General features: G+C 38.8%; 1 protein-coding gene across 6 annotated transcripts in view; it reads right to left on the bottom strand.

Annotated features, from left to right (window-relative positions):
- UBE3D (ubiquitin protein ligase E3D) overlaps window positions 1-22628 on the bottom strand; it is a 109369-nt gene that overhangs the window by 41003 nt on the left and 45738 nt on the right. For 4 of the 6 annotated variants that reach the window (XR_005930947.1, XM_030000067.2, XM_030000035.2 and 1 more), the window contains one exon: window positions 13224-13362. The exons of 1 other annotated variant lie outside the window; for it this stretch is intronic. Coding sequence is in view for 3 of the 5 variants with exons in the window: in XM_030000067.2 (XP_029855927.1) it covers window positions 13224-13362 (139 nt within the window). In the remaining 2 variants the exon portion in view is untranslated. Of the gene's footprint in view, window positions 1-13223; window positions 13363-22628 lie in introns of those variants that run through there. One more of the 6 variants, XR_005930948.1, reaches the window with a different exon arrangement.

The raw sequence follows: 22628 nt of genomic DNA, 5'->3' as shown, positions 1-22628 counted from the left end.
CATCTTTTTCCCCATCTAGTGGAGTGAAGCCTTTAAATCATTTCTACTGTTTGAAGTCTTCAAAGAAATGACAAAAAATAACAGAAAACCCTCTGCATGAACCAGCAGCCACAGTTATTAGTTCACTTGTCTAATGAATAGCTATCAGAGACTAGCTCCAAGCATTTGGTTGCAAAGTTCACATGCAATAGTGTTAATGAGGAACTTTCAGAGAGTCTGCAATATTTATTTCTCTACAATACATCCAGCTGGTTGGTTATTCATTTGCAGCCCAGTTCTGCACCACTGAAGCCAAAGAGAGTTTTGACATTAACTTCAATAGGTTCAGGTCCTTGCCTACAATGTTGAGTTATTATCACAAATGCTTCAGGTGCATTTCTATAATACGACACAAACTAATTAAAGCAAAGCTGCAACTACGAAGGGACCATCTCTAGCATTTTTAAGCTTACAAGATGAGAAACAGGCTCCTAAATCTTCAGGTGGACACCCTAAATAGATTGCTTGACTTTCAAAACCACTCAGTATTTGTTCATTTGAATGAGAACTCTAGGTAATCCAAAGTACTGGCAATTTTTATTGGACTGGCGAGTCACTTTTGCATAAACAGAGCAGCATGTGAGACTAAGATAATGTCTTTACATTAAATTCTTTTTCCTGTGACTTGCTGCTTCTTCAAGGTGATTACCTTGTTTTAAAACAATACTATGTATTGTTTTGAGAATTATTTTGGAAGATTTAATCAGGCACTTAGCTGTTTTGTAAATTATCTGAATGAAGGTTGGGAAAGGGTTATAATCCAACAGTGACATTTTCAAGTGTTAGCATTTGCACTTTAATAAGTATCAGTACTTTAACAAGAATCAGTACTGTTGTAAAAGAGCCACACTTGACTTCTGCACTGTTTTGTATTAGGAATGCATGCTTTGCCTTGACAGGAAAGGCTGACATAAAATGATTAGCTAGTAAGCGTCACCAGGGTTTTCATCAGCTTCTGAGCTACACTTAAAAATACGTAAACAGTGTCTCACTTCTGACAGCTCATTTTAACTAAATCACAGGAGTACAGTAACTTCCATGTGGAATTGGAGCTCACTCATCTAAACCTGGTGTTGTGGATACAACCTTGTTGAATGCTAGAGTCCTCAGAAGATGGTCCAAAAACCAGGCAAATGGGAGAAAGGTCTCCCAAACTCCTCACGCAGGAGTGGCTTAAAAAAACGTAGAACAAGATTCAGTAGCTCTTTCAAAATCAGTGTCAGCATTAAGCCATATAGCTTACCATTTCTTATTTGCATACATCAAAATCCCATTTCATTTCAAATCTTGTCAAATTTTGGCCTCACCAGTATCCTGGCACCTCCTAGGAATGTTTAGAGCAGCAGTACACTGCTGGAGCAGTGGAGTCCTCCCAGATTCCAGTTCTCCAATAGCATCAGCACTTGAGCAGAGAAAACTTTATCTGAAATTCATATTTACTTATATGGTTAAATTTCAGTCCTTGAGGATTTACTAGCTACGTGGGATGTCACATGGATTTAATTTTATTTGCTGTTGAATTTCTTCTCAAAGAATTCTAGGTTGAACATCTCATATTGAAAAAAATTCTTAACCTTGTTCACTGGTACCAGGATTAAGTCCAGATTTTAGAAAGAAAACTACATGAGAGGGCAAAACCAGGTAGAAAATAATGAGTAGAAGAGGTGAGTAAAAGCTTACAGAACAGAATACAGTAAGTTTTACAGACAGTATTTTGTCACATTCTAAATATCACCTTAAAATAGAAAAAGCAGTCACCTAATGGAATATATCCCCAGGATAACCATGCAGAATAGATGCTTCTGATTAATTTAACTACTCACTTGCTACTGCTGTATAAAAACACAGCTGAAAATGCATTTCCTTTCTGTGGAAGGAGAGATGCAACCTGAAATATGAAGGTTTCTGTGTGTTCAGCAGACTTTTTTTTTTTTAAATAAGAAGTAAAGTTGATTCCTACTTTGTTACAAATAAGGATATAAAGCGCTGTTATTCCCCTCCGAGCCTCAATTTTTCCACCTTATCTGAAAAGAGGCAAATACAATTAGATAACTGTAAGTACTAAAAGTTAGTTTCTAACCAGTGAAAAGGTATAAGAGAATTACAGGGCTGTCTGCTCATAAATGGTATGGAAACAAAGTAAATTGGTATCTAATAGAAATGAGAAAGTAACATGGAAACTCATCAGTGCAGAAAACCCAAAGTAGTTAACAAAGAGGAAAACAAGGCAGTCCTAGAATTTAATTTCTGAAAAGCTGGCAGATGATGAATGGAATAGACTTTGTATGAAAACATGAAATAAAGAGTAAGCAGCAGGCTCTCTGGTGAGTTAAAAAAGGAATGTGTTAGCTAGTCACTCCCCATTACAAAATGATAGCCATTTTTTTTTTATTTATGGGACATCTACCTATTAAAACAGAAAATGTGTCAAAGACTGGAGCATCAACAGCAAGAAGAAACTTCTATCTAAAACTGAATTATGCAGGCAAATAGTTATTGATAAGAACCATTACTAGGGTCAGTGGTACTAGTCACAGAAAGTAAGAACATCTGAACAGTATAACGTTCAGTCATTTTCAGGATCATATTTAGGAATGCCAGGCATTCTGGAAGAACTTGGAAGTTGGCTGAGCAGCCAAAATAGTCAGTAAGATTAAAATAACATCTCCACTTGTACAAGTTTGTAGGCAAGATCCTTTTTTATGTAGCCAAGGTGCTTAATACTCATTTTCTCTTCCATTTTCCTTATAAAATTCAAGCTCACTAACAGCAACAGAAGGAATATAGCTCCCTGATCTGTTTCATCAATTCACAATGCCACAGCTCACAAAAATAATGAAGACTGGGAACTGGCATTTTAAAATAGTCTCTTTCTCTATAGAATATGCTTTTATAGTTTACGTTAGTGATATGGGAATAATTTTTTTTTTTCCATAAGGCAGAATCACTTCCTATTGTACTTGTCAAGCAGCCCAGAGACAGATAAAAGGAACTTTAACCAGAATGCCTGGCAAAAGTCCAAACAGCAATCACATTCTGCCCACCCAACACTCCCTGTGATCTCACTCGGCTATGGCATCTTCAGATTCCTGCAAGTTTTTCTACATACTATTAATGGTTGCCAGGTTTCACCTCAAGGCATAACACTTCTCTGTTGAAGGCTGAACGGTTGTGTTAATGCTTACATGCCTTTTTGCCCTTCTCTTTCTTCTTCCTGTAGGAGTATTCCAAATCTTATTTTAGGACTACTATAAAATGCGTACACTGAGATACCTCCTCACACACCCATGTGTAGAACAGCTTCCTTTAATTCAAAAGTAGTGGAGCTATAGTACAAACCAATATTTGCATAACTGATCTTTTTTAATGGTCAAAGCAGCAAGCAACTTAAAGATGATGGAAATAATCCTGCCCTCCTTATGGTGAGTCAAAACTGTGCTGGTGTAGGTCAATGGGAACAGCAACAGCCTACTGAAAGAGTAGCTGGTCCATCTTATCTCTCACACTTCCCTTCAGGTCTTTCCCTGCCTCTGGACAGACAGTGATCTGACCTGTTTCCCCACGTCATGTTTCTGCCCATTCTAGCTTTCCTAAAATCCAAACCTAAAGTTTTCTTCCTTAACAAGCAAGAGCTTTCAATCACTACCATTCGTCATCAGCCACCACCCCCTGATCAAAGACCTATGATTTAAGCACAGAGATTTAGAGCACGCTGCTCTCTTTACTGACATTGCAACAGAATGATGGACTTCCACTTCTGAGGGAAGGCAAACTGTATGTTTCTCACTGGAAGCATTACTGACTTCTTCACCAAAAGATCCATTCCAGACTCATTTTCAACTGACAATAAAAAAAGGAGGACTTAACAACCCTCTTCCTTTTCGTCCACCGTGTACTTTATCATAGTCAAGTCATTGATTCAATTATGCTCCAGCTTTGCAGACTTCTGTATATTTGTCCATTTGTCTCCTTGAAGACATCATTACTGCCTCCAATTCTTTAACACATAACACTCTTGAGCTGCTCTGAGTGCCTTGGCAAGCTGCCCTGTCTGCTTATACAATGCTAGAATTCAGTGACATCCTCCTTCAGGATCCCTCAAAATTTTGTAATCTGTGATAACATCATACCTATTCCAGCCTACAGCTGAAATCCAACAGGGTTAAATCCATCTATTTTTAAAGCACCTGTAAACCTACTAAGAAGCACCCTTATAAATACATGTTTTTTCTGCACAGCTTTCTGGACTTCATAAGTAGCTTCAAAGCTTCCATCTAGACTCTTAATGGAAATGAACAGTGTCACAGCTTTGCATAACAACACCCATTCACAGAGCACACAGCATAACAACATGAAAATTTAAGGAAAAATTTCCATTATAGAATCATCGCTATCCAATGACTCAGTTTTATTTTCAAAGCAACAGCTGGCTATCTAGCTCTATGCAGCTGACAATCAGATTTCTGTACCTTGTTGGCTAAGAAGTTGAAACTTACTCCTCACATAAGTCAATCTATTAATTATGACCTGGATAGAGCTAAGACTAACTTAGAGAAACCAAGGTTTTGGATGGAAGCAGCCCGAAAGAGATGAATTAACTACAAACCATATCGAACAGGTACAGCATTATTTGGTTGTGCATAGGGCTAAATATTTCTTTTGAGCAGAGCCTGTTTCTAAGTCACAAAGGCAATAGCCTCAGTTAATAAACAGAAATGGATGTTCTAAAAGTGTATCAGGCCTCCCATAAGACTCTTCTTTATGTATATATTCAGGTACATAAAACACGTGTATTTGGCTGGTCTCTTTCCATAACACACTCACAGTGTGGTGCCTGTTGATAAAGAATACAAACTCTCAGTTTGTGTTTAATAGCACATTATGGGCACGTGTACTGGCTAATTAGGACGTAACAGCTATACTTTTAGATTTCAAAATTACTTGGGAAAAGCAGAATGTTCACAATACAAGCAAACAGGAAATAAAATGAGTGGTATCAACCAGGCATTTTCATTCCTAATTAGTTCTGTCTTCACCCCTTTCAAGCAGTTGATAACATGGGCTATACCAGACCATCTAAACTGGATTTCTGCAATAAGTTGTACATTCACATCTAAATGGTAAATGACTGTATTGGGTTTGTGTGGCAGGGTTTTGGTAGCGGGGGGGCTACAGGGGTGGCTTCTGTGAGAAGCTGCTAGAACCTTCCCCCATGTCCGACAGAGCCAATGCCAGCCGGCTTCAGGACGGACCCGCCGCTGGCCAAGGCCGAGCCCATCAGTGACGGGGGTAGTGCCTCTGGGAGAGCAGATTTAAGAAGGGGGAAAAGTTGCTGTAGAACAGAAACTGCAGCCAGAGAGAGGAGTGAGAAGATGTGAGAGCACCAGCCCTGCAGACCCCCAGGTCAGTGCAGAAGGAGGGCAGGAGGTGCTCCAGGCGCCGGAGCAGAGATTCCCCTGCAGCCCGTGGTGATGAAGACCATGGTGAGGCAGGCTGTCCCCCTGCAGCCCAGGGAGGTCCACGGGGGAGCAGATCTCCACCTGCAGCCCGGGGAGAGAGGACCCCACGCCGGAGCAGGGGGATGCCCGAAGGAGGCTGTGACCCCGTGGGAAGCCCACGCTGGAGCAGGCTCCTGGCAGGACCTGTGGCCCCGTGGAGAGAGGAGCCCATACTGGAGCAGGTTTGCTGGCAGGACTTGTGACCCCGCGGGGGACCAATGCTGGAACAGTCTGTGCCTGAAGGACTGCAGCCCGGGGAAGGGATCCACGCTGGAGCAGTTCATGGAGGACTGTCTCCCGTGGGAGGGACCCCATGCTGGAGCAGGGGAAGAGTGAGGAGTCCTGCCCCTGAGGAGGAAGAAGCGGCAGAGACAACGTGTGATGAACTGACCCCAACCCCCACTCCCCATCCCCCTGTGCTGCTGGCAGGGAGGATGTAGAGAAAATCAAGAGTGAACTTCAGCCTGGGAAGAAGGGAGGGGGTGGGGGGAAGGTGTTTTAAGATTTGGGTTTATTTCTCATTACCCTACTCTGATTTGATTGGTAACAAATTCAACCAATTTCCCCAAGTCAGGTCTGTTTTGCCCGTGACAGTAATTGGTGAGTGATCTCTCCCTGCCCTTATCTTGACCCACAAGAGCCTTTTGTTATATTTTCTCTCCCCTCTCCAGCTGAGGAGGGGAGTGATAGAGCAGCTTTGGTGGGCTCCGGGTGTCCAGCCAGGGACAACGCACCACAATGACATATTTGAGTATGTTTTCTAAGAAAACTGCTTTGAAATGTATTACCAGATGCTGATGTTACAGGTGGCTGTTGCCAAGTTCTAGGCTGAGGGAACTGCATGCAAATGAGTTGGTTCCTCTGGCAGATCTTCCCTCTCAAGCAGCAGGGGACTGTATTTCCAGAGGAGGCACTTGCCTGTGTGCTACATGTAGATGATTCTCACTGGGAGCTCGTGGGGTTTTTGTAATAAAATCTACTTCTGTTTAGGATATGTCCAGCTTCACTCTCTCTGATTTTTTCTCTATTGGAGAACTGCCTTGGAAGAAAATAAGCATTTAGCTCTTCTGAGAAACTGATGACGAATTTTGAATCTCAGTTTCAGACCACTGCTGTCAAGGTCCTGACTCGCCATCACTGAACACTGAAGTAATCACAAAATTTTGTGCTTCCACAAGTAAGCTCAGCTTGCATTTTCCCCGTTCAAAGCTTCAGTTTAGGTTTACATGTGACTGATTTTGTTTTGTTTCAGGCCAATATAAATGGGTAGCTCCTTTCCATTAGAGGAAATGTAGCCATGCCACACATTAGATAAGTGAAATAATACCTTCCCATCAGTATCTCCAAAGCAGCACCAGATATCAAGAAACCATAGCCTAGAAATGAGAGCCTGTGCTGCAGATATGGATGAGTCATATACGGGACACATAAGGAGGTAGAGGACACTGCTCAATATTCTCCTGAATATGCAGAGCTGAACAGTTCTCAGGTAGGAGACATCATGTTTTAATAAAGTTTATGCGGAATCAGTACTATGAAACATTTTTGGTACAGGTTCAACAAAGACTTAAAAATACTGATTATACTTCAATAAAAAAATTGTTCTGTTTCAGCTTGAGGCTCCAAGAGCTAACGTTAAAAGAAGCGGATAGTCTCGGTGTTCAAGAAATACAACTGAATACTCTAGAGATACTTGTAAAAGATAGCTTACAGTGAACACCGAGTAAGATAACCTGAGTGGTGTAATAAAAAGCAACTTAATATAGGACAATTAAGTAGCAGACAAGAAAAACAAGACAATAATCTCTTAATTGAACCTAGAAATCTCTATCATTCTGCAAAGAAGTATTTAGATTTGTCTTTGAAACACTAACTCTCTTAATATCACTTGCTCTTGTCAGCATTTGTTCAATATAATTTTATAATTTTTTCCAAATTATTCTGCAGTGCTTCAACAGATTTATTACGGCTTTTAGTAAATGCAGACAAACACAAACAAACCCCTAAAATATACACGTTATAATTCTTTTATTTTAAGGTCAACGAAATATTTGTATGCATATTTTACAAAACTACATCTGCTTTCCTATATATGGCTTGGGTACTTATTTCCTATTTTAAATTGTTTGAAATCAAACTAAAAACTTCCACATAATCATCACAATAAAACAGAAAATTAATCCATCCTATGTCATCCTGGCAACCTATCTCAGTTAGTCAAAATTAGAAAAAGCACATAGCAGGCACTTTTATACTAATCTGCTGGGCTTAAACCATGACACTGGGATAGTTGAATAAAAGACACAATATTTTGAAAGCCATTCCATCCCTCTTAACATTTTCATTTCTTATATCACTATTTCCCAAATAATTTTGAACCACAGCAGCTCCTTGTTCTGTCTTTGCTGCTGTTTGACAGTGCTCCAAAGGAGTGGAGTCCAACTTAAAAGAATCTGTGCAACTTCTCCAGCTCCAAATGCCCGGAACAGAACAAAAGGAGGAGCTGAGCTGAGCAGAGCAGATACTTCTAAATTTTACTCAGCTGTTTGCTTCAAAAAGGATTGTCAGAAAACACAGGTGCATCTGCAAGTGTCCTCTATCTTCAGCTAACTTCTTTTTGCAATAAACAAGTTTGAAAGTGCTTTATGTATATATATACACACGTACACACCCACATAAAAAATAAAAGTATCAAGATTAAAAAACATTGAATATCAAGGCACATTTTAGTTCAGACCGTGTATAGACCTGAAAGACAACAGTAATTTTGTATTTTGCTGCCATGAGTATTTTGAGTACTTTTGATACTCATGTACTAGAGCCATTAAACTATAATGAATATTTTATTTGTTCATTCTTATGTTTTCTGAGGCACTTGTTACTTTATATCTCTAAACCTGTTGCTTTTATGAAGTTTTCTGCACTTTTTAATAAAAGACTTCAAATGATAGAGAACTTGACAGGCTGCTCTATGAAAAGCTTTTTCCTCCTTTTTTTGGAAGCAAAGTAACTGCAAATGAGTTTTTCCTTCAGAGACACTTCTAGGAATGCTTACTGCAACAACAGAATGAAGACTTTTTGTTTACTTTTAAACACTGGCTCTACTTAACCAGACAGTGTGCTGATAAGCTACCAACGGCATTGGGTGCAGCACCAAAGAATATCAAGGGTTACTACAAATGAAATTTTGAAACTGCTTGGCAGTTCTTAATCACAATCTCCTTTAAATTTCATGCAACTCTGAAAGTAAAAATAAAACTGTGACCTATTTAACTCTGAGAACTCTTGTTACAGTCTGTGGCTTTATGAATAGCGCCTTGATACACAAAGTAAAATGCCTGGTTTCCCCCAATAACAGCAATGAGAGAGAATGTGCTGAACAGCCCCATATATCATCATAACAATTCAATATCCAGGACATTTTCTGTTCACTGTGCTTGAATTCAGAGAAAGACAAGATAAGGTTAGCAAAACACAGCAGAGATTACTTGTCACTTCAAAGCATCTCCCTGTGTTAACTGTTTTGTGTTGTAGGCTCTAAAGTACGAACACATCCTCCCAGACTATGCTGAGGAGTAGCAGCTGAACAGTTCAGTGATAAAGTACACGATAACTCAAGTGGGTGCTAGCTACAAGTGCTTGCAAGTATTAGGAATAAAACACAAAGTCAAGCTCAACTGTTCCTAAAGCAAAGAAGGGCTGACAGCTCAGGTGGGTGGAGAGCCAGATAGATCAAGAGTGTAATAAGGTAACACAGCTTTCCGTACAGTGTTAACGGACCTGAAGAGAGAGCGGCAAAACAATGCTCAGAGCAAAAGCAAGCTAAAAAATATTTTAATGTTCTCTAGTAGCGAACTCCTCTCTCCCTTCTTACTGCTTTCTGCATCTCTCCAGGATAAATATCAAGTGCCTCAGTCAATCTTAGTCCCTTGATCTGAGACATGCTTACTATGGGTGAGGGATTACAAGCTTGGGAAGGTGCAAGTCAGGGCTGCAAATCCATGTTCTACAGTAAACCCAGGAGCAGCCATCAACCAGCAAGAATTAGTCTACCCACTTTTGTCCCTCAGAGTTTCTGGGCTCAAGCTTCCTAAGATTTAACTCTCTACAGTCCACCAGAACAATGTCAATGTAACTGCACAGGTAAAAAGAAAGATGAGCCAAAGACAACCCAGTACCTAGGATCAACAGCTGGGGAAGCTTAAAAGCTGGCTGCAGTGAGCACCTTAAACTCAGCAGAGAGCCACGTAACATAGTCTGCTGCTGCTCCTCTCTTCCAGGCTCCTCCAGCGACATAAATCACACCGAAAGATCTTCACAGGGTCAAAATGGAATTGAAAAGTGATTTCAAATATTATGTTACTAAGCAGTAGCACACCATTGGAAAATAAAATTTAATTTATGTCTCTGCACAGAGACAGAGTCTGCTAAGCTAGTCCCAAAGAACACTTCTAGAGCACAAAGCAGAACAGAGTTTATTACAGAGATGATTAGCAACTAAGCACATTTCCTTCATGTGCTTTTTACAACCTAAACATCATCCAATGCATATGTATACCAACTAAAATTTTGGCTTGTCAACACTGCAACATTGTAATATAATAGGGAGAGAGAGTAAATACAGTCTCAAACAACACAGGGGTGTGGGTGAGATAATTTTTGGCTACCTAATTAAAAACAATTGGATTTTTTAAAGCTATACTGACATGATATCAGGAGGTAAACTGTAACTTTTAGATCACTACTTATACAGCTGTCTGTTAGATGCATTTTCAAATACTGTATCAAAACATAAAGAAAACCGCCAGTGGAAACTAGTGGTCCATTTAGCTCTACACCACATGTCCATCAGTGGGAACACTGATGAAAGGAGAAAACTCTGGCACTTTCTGGGGTCATTTCCCTTCTAACTCCCCGAGCACTCAGATGCCAGCATTCAGCTGCAAGAGCCTGGCCTCCTGTTGAACAAGACTGCCATGTGTGGATAACAGGAAACTCTGTGATTGTTTTCAGTTCAAATACAAGGATTATTGTAATATAGAATTAAAATGTTTTATTTTTTTCCTAGACTACCGCCAGGTCTAGATCTACCACAAAATAAAACGAAACTAGTTTTTGTCATTTTGGCATTACTCCATTAAGACACATGAAATAGCAGTTTTTGATTAGTGCCCTTTTATTATTCCCTGTTTGACTTGCAATCTTCACTACTTTGGATGCAGAGGGATCTTATGCTCAGGCAACAGCACAATTTAATATCATTATTCAAGCTCTCTGCAGATCTTGCCAGATTTTCCAAGAAAAATCCAGAAAAACTAGGACATGTAATTCTAATATTTGCTGTGCAGAAAGTGGACATGAGTACTGAGAAGCAAGCCAGAAAAAAATCTGGTAAGACTGACAGCCCATTGTAAAGCATCAGTGAAAAGCTTGGGCAAGCTTTGTTTCAGCTTCATGGATTCACAAACTTAGATCTAAACAAGGTTTGCAAGAATAAAAATAAATAAAACAATATTTTCCTGGACAGTGTTTGCCCTCCAGGACAAACACTTGGTGATATTGACTGTCTGGCAAGGAGAGTGACGGTTGGACGCAGAAGTTTATCAAACTAGCCATTTTCCTTTCCTCCCACTTAGCAAAATACAACATTATCTTAGCAGAGCAGGTTTCAGAACTTGGGCTTTTCAAAAACTATGAATTTTTGCCTTTTGTGTTGCTATGAAAGCACAGGCACTGAGAATCTCCTCAAAATATAGTATCTTCAGCCTGAGATCATGTTTGTGACCAAGACTGGGCATTGCCACGTCACCTACTTTGGCACACAGGCAGGCAAACTAAGATCTGTGCAGGCCAGTGCTGGAAGTCATCGTCCCCCCCAGTACTTCAATTCAGCAAAGCACTGTGACGTTTGCTTTCAGTGGTTCCACCAAAATTTGAGTTTGAAAGTCAGAGGGGATGCATGGGGCCTTCCTGCCCCACGGTTGACATAACCCTACCCCTGACTTGCTTCTGGGCCGTGCATGGCGGGCTTCTAGGGCGACAGTTCATTTCCAGAGACAGCCTCATGAAGCTAAAATGACCCACGAGCAATCAAGCACGATCATGGAGTCTGACAAGGAAAAAGAAAAGGCTGGTGTTTGGTGTACTCTGACATAAAAACCCTTCCTGAGTTTACCAATTCCTATCTGTATCAGTTGACAGTCATTTATCACTTCTTATCTCTACCCAGATATACAAAACAAAGGAAATCCTAACCGCACAAGCGGGACTGAGTACTCACAGAAACAAGACAGGACATACAGCCTCAGCGTACAAGAAGAGACTCCTATTTAACCTACCATGGGTAAAGCAGAGAAGACTTTACCACAGATTACTGGCAATGCAATGGACAAGGAATACATCCTCCGGGGTTAGACAACCAAAAGTTCACTTCTTAATAGGAAACATACGACTATTCAACTGCATGGATAACTAGGTACTAGCCAATCCTTGAAACTCATAATTTTTGCAATCTCACTCTGCCAGCATCCAGGAGATTCTTCAATTTTATGGCCTCCGAATGTACAACCCAATAACAATTCTGACCTTGGGTATTAAAATATGTTGAAACGATCAATGGCTGCTGCCACACTCGAGAGTTCACCACACACAGATTCCCTGTTTTCAAGCACACAAGATGCAAAGGGAGCAGACAATGCAGGGGCATACTTATTTCCTAACATCTAGGCGTGTTTTCAGCAGGTGTACATTGGTGTAACTCTATTAAAATCAATTATTTGATTTTGGTGTATGACCATATTCTTTCTGGCTCCAAAATTCTACAATAAGATTATTTTTCAGTAAACATAACTCAGGAACACTAATTAAATGTGCCTTAACTACAAACCGGGAGTATGGACAAACAGAAGCTACCAGATTTTGTGGTATAAACTGTTTAGGACACTCAGTCCTCCTAAGATAATGATTCTTCTATAGCTGTCAAAACAAACACAGATTCAGGTATGCTTACTGCTCAACAGCTGCTTACTTTAGATTTGCATCAATGCACAACTGATGGACTATGTAACTGCAAGGGAAGACAGTAACATCATAAAAAGGTTGAGTTGATATGTCATATCATCATGAATTGAGATGTCTGTGTATTTCATTTGTAAAAATCATACGTCTTCAGACACATGACAAATACAAATACAAATCACAATTTAACGTGCCTGCAACAATGTTTTCTTAGGAAAATTTCTATGACTGCTGACAACTTCAGCAGTACCATACAGAAGAACATTGGCCAAAACTGTGAATGCTTCACTCCTAATTTTCCAGGTTTTCACCAGTGGAAATCTTTAATTTTAGCTGAGGATTTTTTTTTTTTTTTTTAAGCCAAGAAGAATTTATATAATGATTCTAGCTACTCCAGCCTAAGTTTGATGAAATTTCTTTAAACATGTAATTTAATTTGAACAGTGATTCACTGTTTAAAAATCCAATGACATTTCCTGCCTCGGTCTACATTTAATACAATTGAAAGAAACTGAGCACTACAAGAAGTTCTCCATTCCTACAGTTAATATAATGGAGAGTCACACAACTGCAGAAGATAAACCTTTACTCTGAAAGGGTTTATGGGCCCCAGGGATCTTTTTTTCCTAGAAGTAACACCTTTATACTGAAATAGCAGCTGATCCTTACCTGAAAAGAGTTCATGCATCGCAGTGAAGGTGGCAGAGAGGTGGTACTCAAACCTAGTATCAGCAGTAATTCCAAACATGTTTCTGCTGGAAACTTTAAAGGATGAACTCCAATATCATTTTCCCATGCATCAGCGAGGCTATAAAGTGAAAAAAAAAAAACCCAAAATTTTTTCATTCTCTTAAAATATATCTAAAACCCAAGTTTCAAATAAATATTAGAATGTGTCATAGTATTGTGATAAAGATTCTCTTCTCATTTTCCCTGTAAAAGTCACAGATAAGTATGTTTTACCGGAAATACAAGGTGCATTTAGAGTACCTTATCCATACCACCAATCTTACAAAAAGATACATAATGTGAAAGGAAAACCTAGCATACATTAGAGCAATCCGCTCATGTTTCTAAATCAAAGTTTGATTATTTCTGAACCAAATTGCATCTGCCACTGGCAACTTCCCATCATACAGTGTTTTTACATATAGAGTATTCTACACAGAACATAATGCCTCCACTTTTTATTGTTTCTAGAAAGAAAAATGTCCCTTCACTTCTGAAAAGACAGGAGGTCAGGTGTGATTTTCAAAATTTATGTTTATGATGCTCTCACTGGAACCTTACTAACAGTCTGTACCAAGCAAAAACTCAATCCCAGTTCATTTTATACAGCTTTCTGCTTTAGATGTATTAAAAGAATTAAGATTTCTAGAGCTAGTCATAAAAACAACATTCTGAAAGCACATTTCTATAAACTGTTCCCGCTACCACATGCTGAAGAACAAGATTAGTTCAACAAGATTAACTCAAAACACAAGAATGTTCCACTTCTTATTGTTCAGGGTTGTTTCTTCCTTAATACACAAACTGTCAGACTGATCAGTGACCCAGTTAGTTTAATAATTTTATTTAGGCAGCTAGTATCAGGATACTCCAGAGCAAGACGGATGCCAATTATTTTCAGCAGATCTGAGAGCATCACTTTGGAAGACAATGATTGCTACCCTTCCATGTCCCAGACTTCATGATTTCAATAAAGAATTTTAGCAACAGCTTTCACTTTTAAATTCCTCCAGCTCTTCTGGAAATATATTACTCTGACTGAACCGCTGCTCGTGAACATACCAGCTTGTTTTAATGTCCTATCTAGAAACAGCTGCACTTTTTTAAGCACCTAAAAGAGTACACATCATCCCAACATTCAGCATGGTGAAAACTGAGCAAATACTCTTTTCACAATATCTGGGTCCTTCTGGATGTTCTCATTCTCTCAAGTCTCCCAAACCTACCAATTCTCTGTAAAGTCTTGATTCTTAGATATAGGCTTGCATATACACTTTTTGGACATATGCTTCCATTATTAACTCTTCCTAGCACCTTATTAGCTCTTCTAGAAGATGTTCTTCTTAGTATAATTTACACACCTTTCTTCAAAGGGTGGGTGTATTTCCACCTTCGCACTTCCACTTGTCTGAAAGTGGCCTCTTGGATTTTAACTGTCTAGTTTTTTCTTTCCTAATCTTTACATTTTTTCCTCCTTCCTCATTTATCTATGGGTATGTAAGAATCCACTTCTGCTTCAATACACAGAAGTCAGACCCATAATGCATACAGGATCAGAGGGGCTTCCATCTCCCTAAAAAAAGGAGTGCTTTCTCTCACACTTTTTTTTTTTTGAAATCCACCATGAAAGACAAAGAGAATTGTATCATTTCAAAATTACCAAATGTACCATATCTTTTCTCAACCCTCACCAAAATGAGTGGGTCACTTTGACATAAGGAGGTCTAAACTGTACAAGGTAAGGAGAAGGAGGAAGGCAGTCTGGGCTACGCACCGTCTGGCACTTCTAATGGCAGTGCATCACTTAAGGTCTCCACACGTGGCTGAGACCATACCAAAGCACAGAGGCCAAAACCTGCCGCATATTAACAGCCTTCATAATATGTAGTATGTCACTGGACACTTATACTGTGCCAGACGGATGTGGAAAAGCTGTTTAAAGCTACCACAAAAAACCCCTGTCTGCTAGGACAGGAAGGTGGGTAGTTCAGAAGACACCCTGGAGTATTTTCACTATTGAAAGGTACAAGGCTCCAGTTAAGCCCCAAATACTTTGTCTACATTGAAAGGAAGCAGGATTCTTTTAAAAGACTATGCAAGTGGCCAAGCCCAGGAGAGACATCCCTGACTGGTCCAGAGACTCTGCAAATGCTCCAGGAGGAACATCTACCTCTAGAAGATAAGCATGGAGCAGCCAGTAACCAAGGAGTCTTGTTAATTGTAATCCAGAATTAAGTTTATATTTCATTATCATTTGGTAACTTCATCTCCACACATCATTAGAAACTTACCTTTATATGTTCCTTACTAGGTCTTTGTTCTACATTTTTCACAATCTTGTCTGGTGATACAGGCAAATTTAGGTGAAGCTAGCAAAATTGGGGCTTTCACATTTTCAGAAATCAGCAAGTCTAAACAAAGCACTGTGCAGGCACCTTCAAACACATCTAGAGAGTTTGGAGACTGTAGGTGATATGCTAAGGTTCTGGGTCTTGGGGAGGTGTTTCCACAGATCAACACCCTCTCTACAAAGAAACTTTTCAGACCTACAAGCAATATTCAAAACATCACAACTTACTTCAGTACCCTGATTCTATTCTTGTGTTTTGACTTGAGGATTTTTTGAAGCTGCCTCCTCATTTTAAAGTCCAACTCCTACAGCCCTGACACTGCACAAGGGCTTTTTTTGCTGCTGTTGGTTTATTCGGGGGAAGGACTGTTGCATAAAGACATCTAGCTTAATTATATTGTAATTCTTGTTTATTAACGGCTCAGTTATAAGTATTTCCTGAAATGATTCCGGTGTATTCCCTTATTACAAACAAACCATGTGCGTCCTAGCACTTACTGCTCCAGGAACACTCCTGTCAGGAATTAGTCTTTAAACTTGTCCTTTCACAGCATTTAACACAAGTGCTTGTGGGACTTCACTGCTTTATTAGACCATGTCTCTCTGTTCTTCTTTACCCCTATTACACTTGGCAGTATATTTCCATAATCTTCATTGTAGAGGAAGGAGAAAAACATCCATGCTTAAAACAAAAGCAAAACAAAACACAAACTCCCCTGTTTTTTCACCTTAGTTTCACAGAACGTTTCTGTATAAGGAGAGTTGTCTCACAGTATAGAAGAAGAGACTGTTTGCTCTCTGTTTACTGAAAGAGGCAGGCTGGCTGATAGTGCTCCTCAGGAGAGCGAGCACCCACGGATGACAACTCAGCCCATCAGCTCAGTGCTTCCTCCCAGACCGATCCCAAATGCCAACTGTCTGTGCTGGCTGAGAGTTCCTCAGCCATGTAAACAAAACTGCATTTTTCTCTCCTGGTCTTAAAAAAAAGAATAATTCAATGTGACATTAAGATAGGTCAAATCGTCAGAAGGAGTTCTTGGGAGGGCTGAGGAAGAAGATGGGGAAGAAAACAGTAGGACTCATGTGCGCATGGTCACTTTGGATGTAGACAGGACTTTACATGCACGTGCTCTCTTCCCCTGCTTCTTAATACCTTTACTCAGCAATGAATTCTTGCTTCCAAGCTTCCCTTGAGAGAAAGCAGACTGGGCCAAGCCTGCTCCTTTTGTGAGTAAAGGCAAGAGCTGGCATAATTCCTAGGGAGCACAGCACAGCTTGCTATGCTGGCTGAAAGGAATAAAAGTGAGGTAAAACAGATTAGCTGGAGGAAGGAGAGGGTAACCAGAGAAATAATACTATTTTATGTTCTTCCTTCTGCAAACATTCAGCTTTTCTACATTCAAAAAAGCCTTGAGATTCTGGACCTCCCAGCCTGACAAAAAAAAATTATGACTCTCAGTATCAAATAAAATTCGTAAATTCTACACAGATTCCCTAAGTCATCGTGGGGCGCAAGACTGCATCTACTTCGGACTGACTTTATGAGAGGTGAAATCTCACCACTTCATATTGACCTTGACAGTGTTTGAGGGAGATGTGAGTCAGCTTTACAAACTAGGCGTTGAAACAGTAAGATGTAGTAAAACATACTCAGTAAAATGGTCCAAACTAGAAGAATGCTCTGAGTTAAGAAAAGGACATGTCAGAGTGAATTTTTTTCACAGGACATTAAATCCACCTCTGTAAATCATCATTATCATCATCCAGTTTTGCCTGCCAGTGATCTCACCAACAGAAAAACCCAAATCATTCTAAGCATCCTGTCTGTCACTCTATCCTTCCCATTTTCTCCATCTTTTCTTTATCCCCCCCTTCCCCAGAACTTTTAAACCTCTTAGCCTATTTCAACCCAATTTCTTAAGAAAGATCACAAATATATTAGGTTTGGGGAAGTTTCATGTTTTCCTGAAAATCAGTGTCTGAGTAGTGAGGAGAAATCTACATTAGTTACTCCACAGAGAAAAGCTGCTGATGGAGCTCAGCAACATACATACTGGATAATTAAATGATGTTTACCTGGGACAATATTAGCATAAACTCAATAATATGACATTTCTATCTAGCAAATTCAACTACTACAAGCAAAGTAAACATGTCATTCACAGTCTACCATACTCCCTAATGAGTGAGCCAAATTGAGAGACTTGGTGCTTTTACTGAAGTGCACTCAATTTTGTAGGTTCAGGACAACTGGAAAAGAAAACCTCTTAAGTTTTGGGGTAGAAAGAAGGGTTGATGATAATGGAACTGATCCCTAGTAAGAGCAAGAGTCAGAGTTCTTCCCAGTGTTAACCAAACTTGAGGTGCAGCCTTTGCAGATTAAAGTGACACCTCAAACTCACCCCTTCTGTTCCCTCTACATGATATACATTAGTCCCATCCATGAAAACACAATAACCAGACATAAGTTTAAAAGATATAATTCAAACGTTCATATAACTTTCATTTTGAGAAAGACAGACCCGCATATGATGAATGCTAATCAAATTGTTTAATGTATTTCTGGCATACATTTCAGAACTGAACTAAAGTAGTACAGAAATTGAACAGAGTAAAATTCTACTCAAGGGCAAAGATCCTTGGCTACTATGCTAGATGCTGATATGAAATAACTATGTACTATGTGCTAAACTGTCAGAATGGAGCATTCAAAACAAGTACAAAATACGGATGAAAGGCTAAGACTATCTTGCCCCTTGTCCTTTCCAATGCTTTCTCTAAGGAATGGGTTGTTTGAAGGAGCAAGTTAGAGCATGGTATGATTGTCACATTCTCATATCCAGAAATACAGCTAGGAAAGTAAAATTCCTATAGTAATATGTGAAAGGTGTTTTAAAAAATGAAGTGGTATTTTCAAAGCTGTTTAGCTGATAATAATGGGAAATCCAGGGAAATCTGGATTTCTTTAAAAAAAAATAAAAATCAGCAAATGTTATCTGAAATTCAACCAATTAACTCTGAAAGAAGAGATGAGCAAAACTTGAAAACAGCTACTCAGATAAGACTGAAGATAAGACAGTTACTTCTCCAGCAGAAGTAATTCATCACAATGTTTTCAGATAAGCACATTTGATTCATCATGCATGAGAGAATGGTATTTCTCCACTGCTAATTATGGAATTGATCCCAATGAATTACTAACATGCCTACATAAGTCAGAGTAACATTTGAAAATGGTGTCCTTAAAAGCAAGGTTTAGGACACCAAAATAATGAAACACATTTATATCATAATTCCTTGATAGAAGTACTAGCAAAAAAACACAGTCATCCATCAGGTCATGGAACCCACCCACAATGTCCTAAGTCTTCATGAAAAACACAATATTCACGGCATGTCGGTGAAGCAAGAGAATCTTTGTAGTTCAAAACCAGGAAAAAATTATAAGGATTCTCACAAGATTTTGAAAAACTGGACCAGACTTCTCCCTAGATTGCATTTCTTTTTTGAAAGAAGCCTCTTCCACTAGTGTCAAGGCCATTTATCAGTAGTAATCGCCCTCCACCATGCATGAGATTCATTTCAAAATGCAACTGTCTCAGCAACATACAAAAAAAAGTCTGGTTTTGAAGATAACAGGTAAGTCCTTTTTTCCTTTCCAGGACACTCCCATCACTACCTCTGATGTACCAGGCTACTTCTATAAATACATTAACCTAGGGTAGTCTACAGACATCAAAACTGGAAAATGAAAAAGCTCTTACTCAGAGCACTACTCAGTATGGCTACCAAGGCACTGGATTAATTTGACTTGATTAGTTATGATCTAGGTAAAGGCACTCTGCATTTAGGGCTCCAAATGCTGTGGAAACCCTTGAAGGAGATTACTACGTTAGCTAGGGCTTCAGCGTTTTGCTGAATCAAGGCCATGCTGAAGAATCCAATATAAAAGCTGACAGAAGCTCAGCCCTGACTCTCAGAGTTCACTGAATATTGTTAAAGCTGCCCTTTCCATGAGTTACAGCTCTGATATAAATGACAGATGACTTTACTGAACCGAAGGACAAACCTGCTAAATTAAATAACTATTTGTAAAAATGATTTAATCTAAAAACAATTCTAAATTATGGTTGATGATGTGTCTATATACTTAATATACCGGGAAGCTAAGTTATTTATACTTTTAATTATCCTTGCAGTGATCTAAAAATGACATAAAAATCAATGCATGCTCATTAGCTACTAAACTCTTGCCAAAATTTAAATAATACGGAACACTAAGAAGTGCAGTCCTTCCACAGCCTACAGCAAATTCCTTTGGAAAAAAAATTTTCTTTATAGAATCACTGCTTCCCTCCTAAAACAAACATCTGCAGTCTTGTTCTAATGCTGTTCATTATTCATCCTCAATAGCTGGGAGTGTCAATTGTGGGTTTTGAGCAAATCTTCCCTGGGATCTTTACTAGTCGCCTGGCATCCCAAACCAACAGGTATTAAATCTCTCATAAGAGACAAGAAAGGGAAGAACAGAAATTTAACCCACTGGTGTCCTTGCAAGGAAATGAGCAAGAGAAGAGGAACGTATCAAGGGAAGTAAGACGACAGAGAGCAGTGATCCAGGGATCCACATGAGGAGGTGCTTTTTTAGATTTATTGCAATGGACTATAGTGGCCAACAACAGAAGCTCCACCCCTAAGTTTTAAACCTTAATTTTTTCCAGTGCATCACTATAGAGAGAGGATGAAGGTTTAGTTAACTGAACTTCTATACTTTCAAGTAGTCTCAAATACTCTCTCCTGTAAAGCATTCTTATAAGAAAGTTACTGATATATAATCCTTATAATAAAGTTACATCATATATATAGTATATAGTACATATACTTTAATATAGTATATATAATTACAAATTAATTATACATAAATTAATCATATTCTTCTACAATTATGGACATTTCTATAGATTAATATAAATAGATATAATAGTTGTATATACAAACACACAACCTTTATTAACAGTCTTTTGTCTTTTTTCTAAGTAATGCAGATTTTGAATGGAAAAACTATGCACTTCTGGAGTCTGGTCAAAAAGAAGTTATCTAGAAATCCACCACAAAAACAATTCAGCAGGTTTAAAATACCTTATCCTACAAAATGTAAGTCCTTCTTGAACTTTCAGTGTGTTACCATTTGAAAAGGACAAGTTATTTAATACTAATAAGAAAGGCTTATAATGAAAATTCAAATTTAACCTCACCAGAGTACCATCTGCCCACTGCCATAATATTTTTCAGAAGGGCTGACATAGGAAGTATGAAATATTCTTGTAATATTTCAAAGGGCCTTTTTAGTAAAATTATGCTATTTGCTCCAATGAATGCTTTTGTGATTTAAAATAGATATTCCACATGCAGTTTTCTAATTTCTAACTCCAATATGAAGCATAGATTAAATAACTCATGCTAAAAGGTACATTAAAAGTGTATTAAATGATTTTGTTTGCATTAGACAAGTGCATATGAATCTCAACTACATTCATTTTATTTATGTTTTTAAATTATTTTACTACTTCTCAACATGCTTTGATTATTTTAAACTATTTAAGGGAAGTCAGAGAGAGAAGTAAAAGCTGCCTATCTCATCCTGTAAAGTACAGGCCAAATTCTCTTCCTTTTGTTTCACATCAACCAACATTTTTATTACACTCAACTGTCCTATATTAACTTAAATGTAACTACAGTGGTTTTGGTACAGTTATTAAAAAATGCTATCAGCACAAATAAAGCCTGTGCATAGCCCACAGAATTCAATTCTTTTTTTCTCAAAGTGGTAAAGGGCAAAACCAGAAAACCAAACAACTGTGTGCGTATATTGCACCAAGACAGACAAAGTTGTTTACAAGTAGATTATTCCTCTGAAGCACAGAAAGCTATGTTGACATAATGCAACTTTTTGCATGGAAATAAATCTTGAGATTTTAATTCTGTCCAGCAGTATCTTTGCCTTGGAGCATGTAATTTCAAAGTAATGCTCAACATACTTCTCCAGACTAAAGATTTTTGGGTGTTCACCAACTGCTTTTCTACATTGCCTTCCCTCTTCCAGCTGGCTGCTATGCAATTTCAAAAGCATTGATTTTAAGTTGCAAACCTATCAAGCATAAAATATTTTCATTCCACTGCAAAACAGCACCAACTGTACAGTCTCTGCAGAAGACAAAACAGAATTTCAGATGCAAGAATCACTGGAATAAAGCTTAAACATCAGAGGGAAGGATTAGCAGGTGTTCCTCTATTCTGCAACCTTTAAGTTGAAGACTCATAATATCCAAAATGAATGTATGAAAAGCTAAATCAAGTGACAATGTCTAAAGCAGACTTAGCATTCAATGGGACACACAGATGTGTGGGACCATGAACACTTGCAAATGCACTAAACTTAAAATTCATGACAGTAGTCAAACCATGCACAGATGGTCAGTGAGTATAACTAAGACATTATCATCTTTATTTAGCTTCAGCACCAGGTAAGCAAAAATAGGCTGATCATAGAATGAAGAGGAAAAGGAATGTTAATTTTGTGGGAACTGACCTTGGATATAAAATCACAAGCCTGCCAGGTACTTCCCAGGATATCTCCTACCAGCAAAACCACAGTGCACAGAGCTATAGCAGCAGTAGCTATATACAGAGCCGACCCATAACAGTAACTGCCTATGAGGAGAGAAATTCTTTCTTCATTCATCTGCAAGATCAAGAGTTTGTGGCAAAAGCTGAAGCTGTAAAAGCAGAAAACTGCAGCAGATTTCCATCAGTTACAATGAAGTTCTGCTTTAGAGCATCTCACTGAGGAATACAAGCTCATGGAGAAAACAGCTCCTGCTGGGCTTGTGATGCTCAAACATATATAGACATAATAAGAAGAAAACATGGCAGGCCGAACTCAACATATTCACAATGTGTTTCCTTGAAACTACTTTCTAAAATTCCCTACGTCA

Source organism: Aquila chrysaetos, chromosome 2 (assembly GCF_900496995.4).
Source record: "Aquila chrysaetos chrysaetos chromosome 2, bAquChr1.4, whole genome shotgun sequence".
NCBI lineage: Eukaryota > Metazoa > Chordata > Aves > Accipitriformes > Accipitridae > Aquila > Aquila chrysaetos.
The sequence above is the reverse complement of the archived record's forward strand: the minus strand, read 5'-3'. Positions and strand labels throughout refer to the sequence as shown.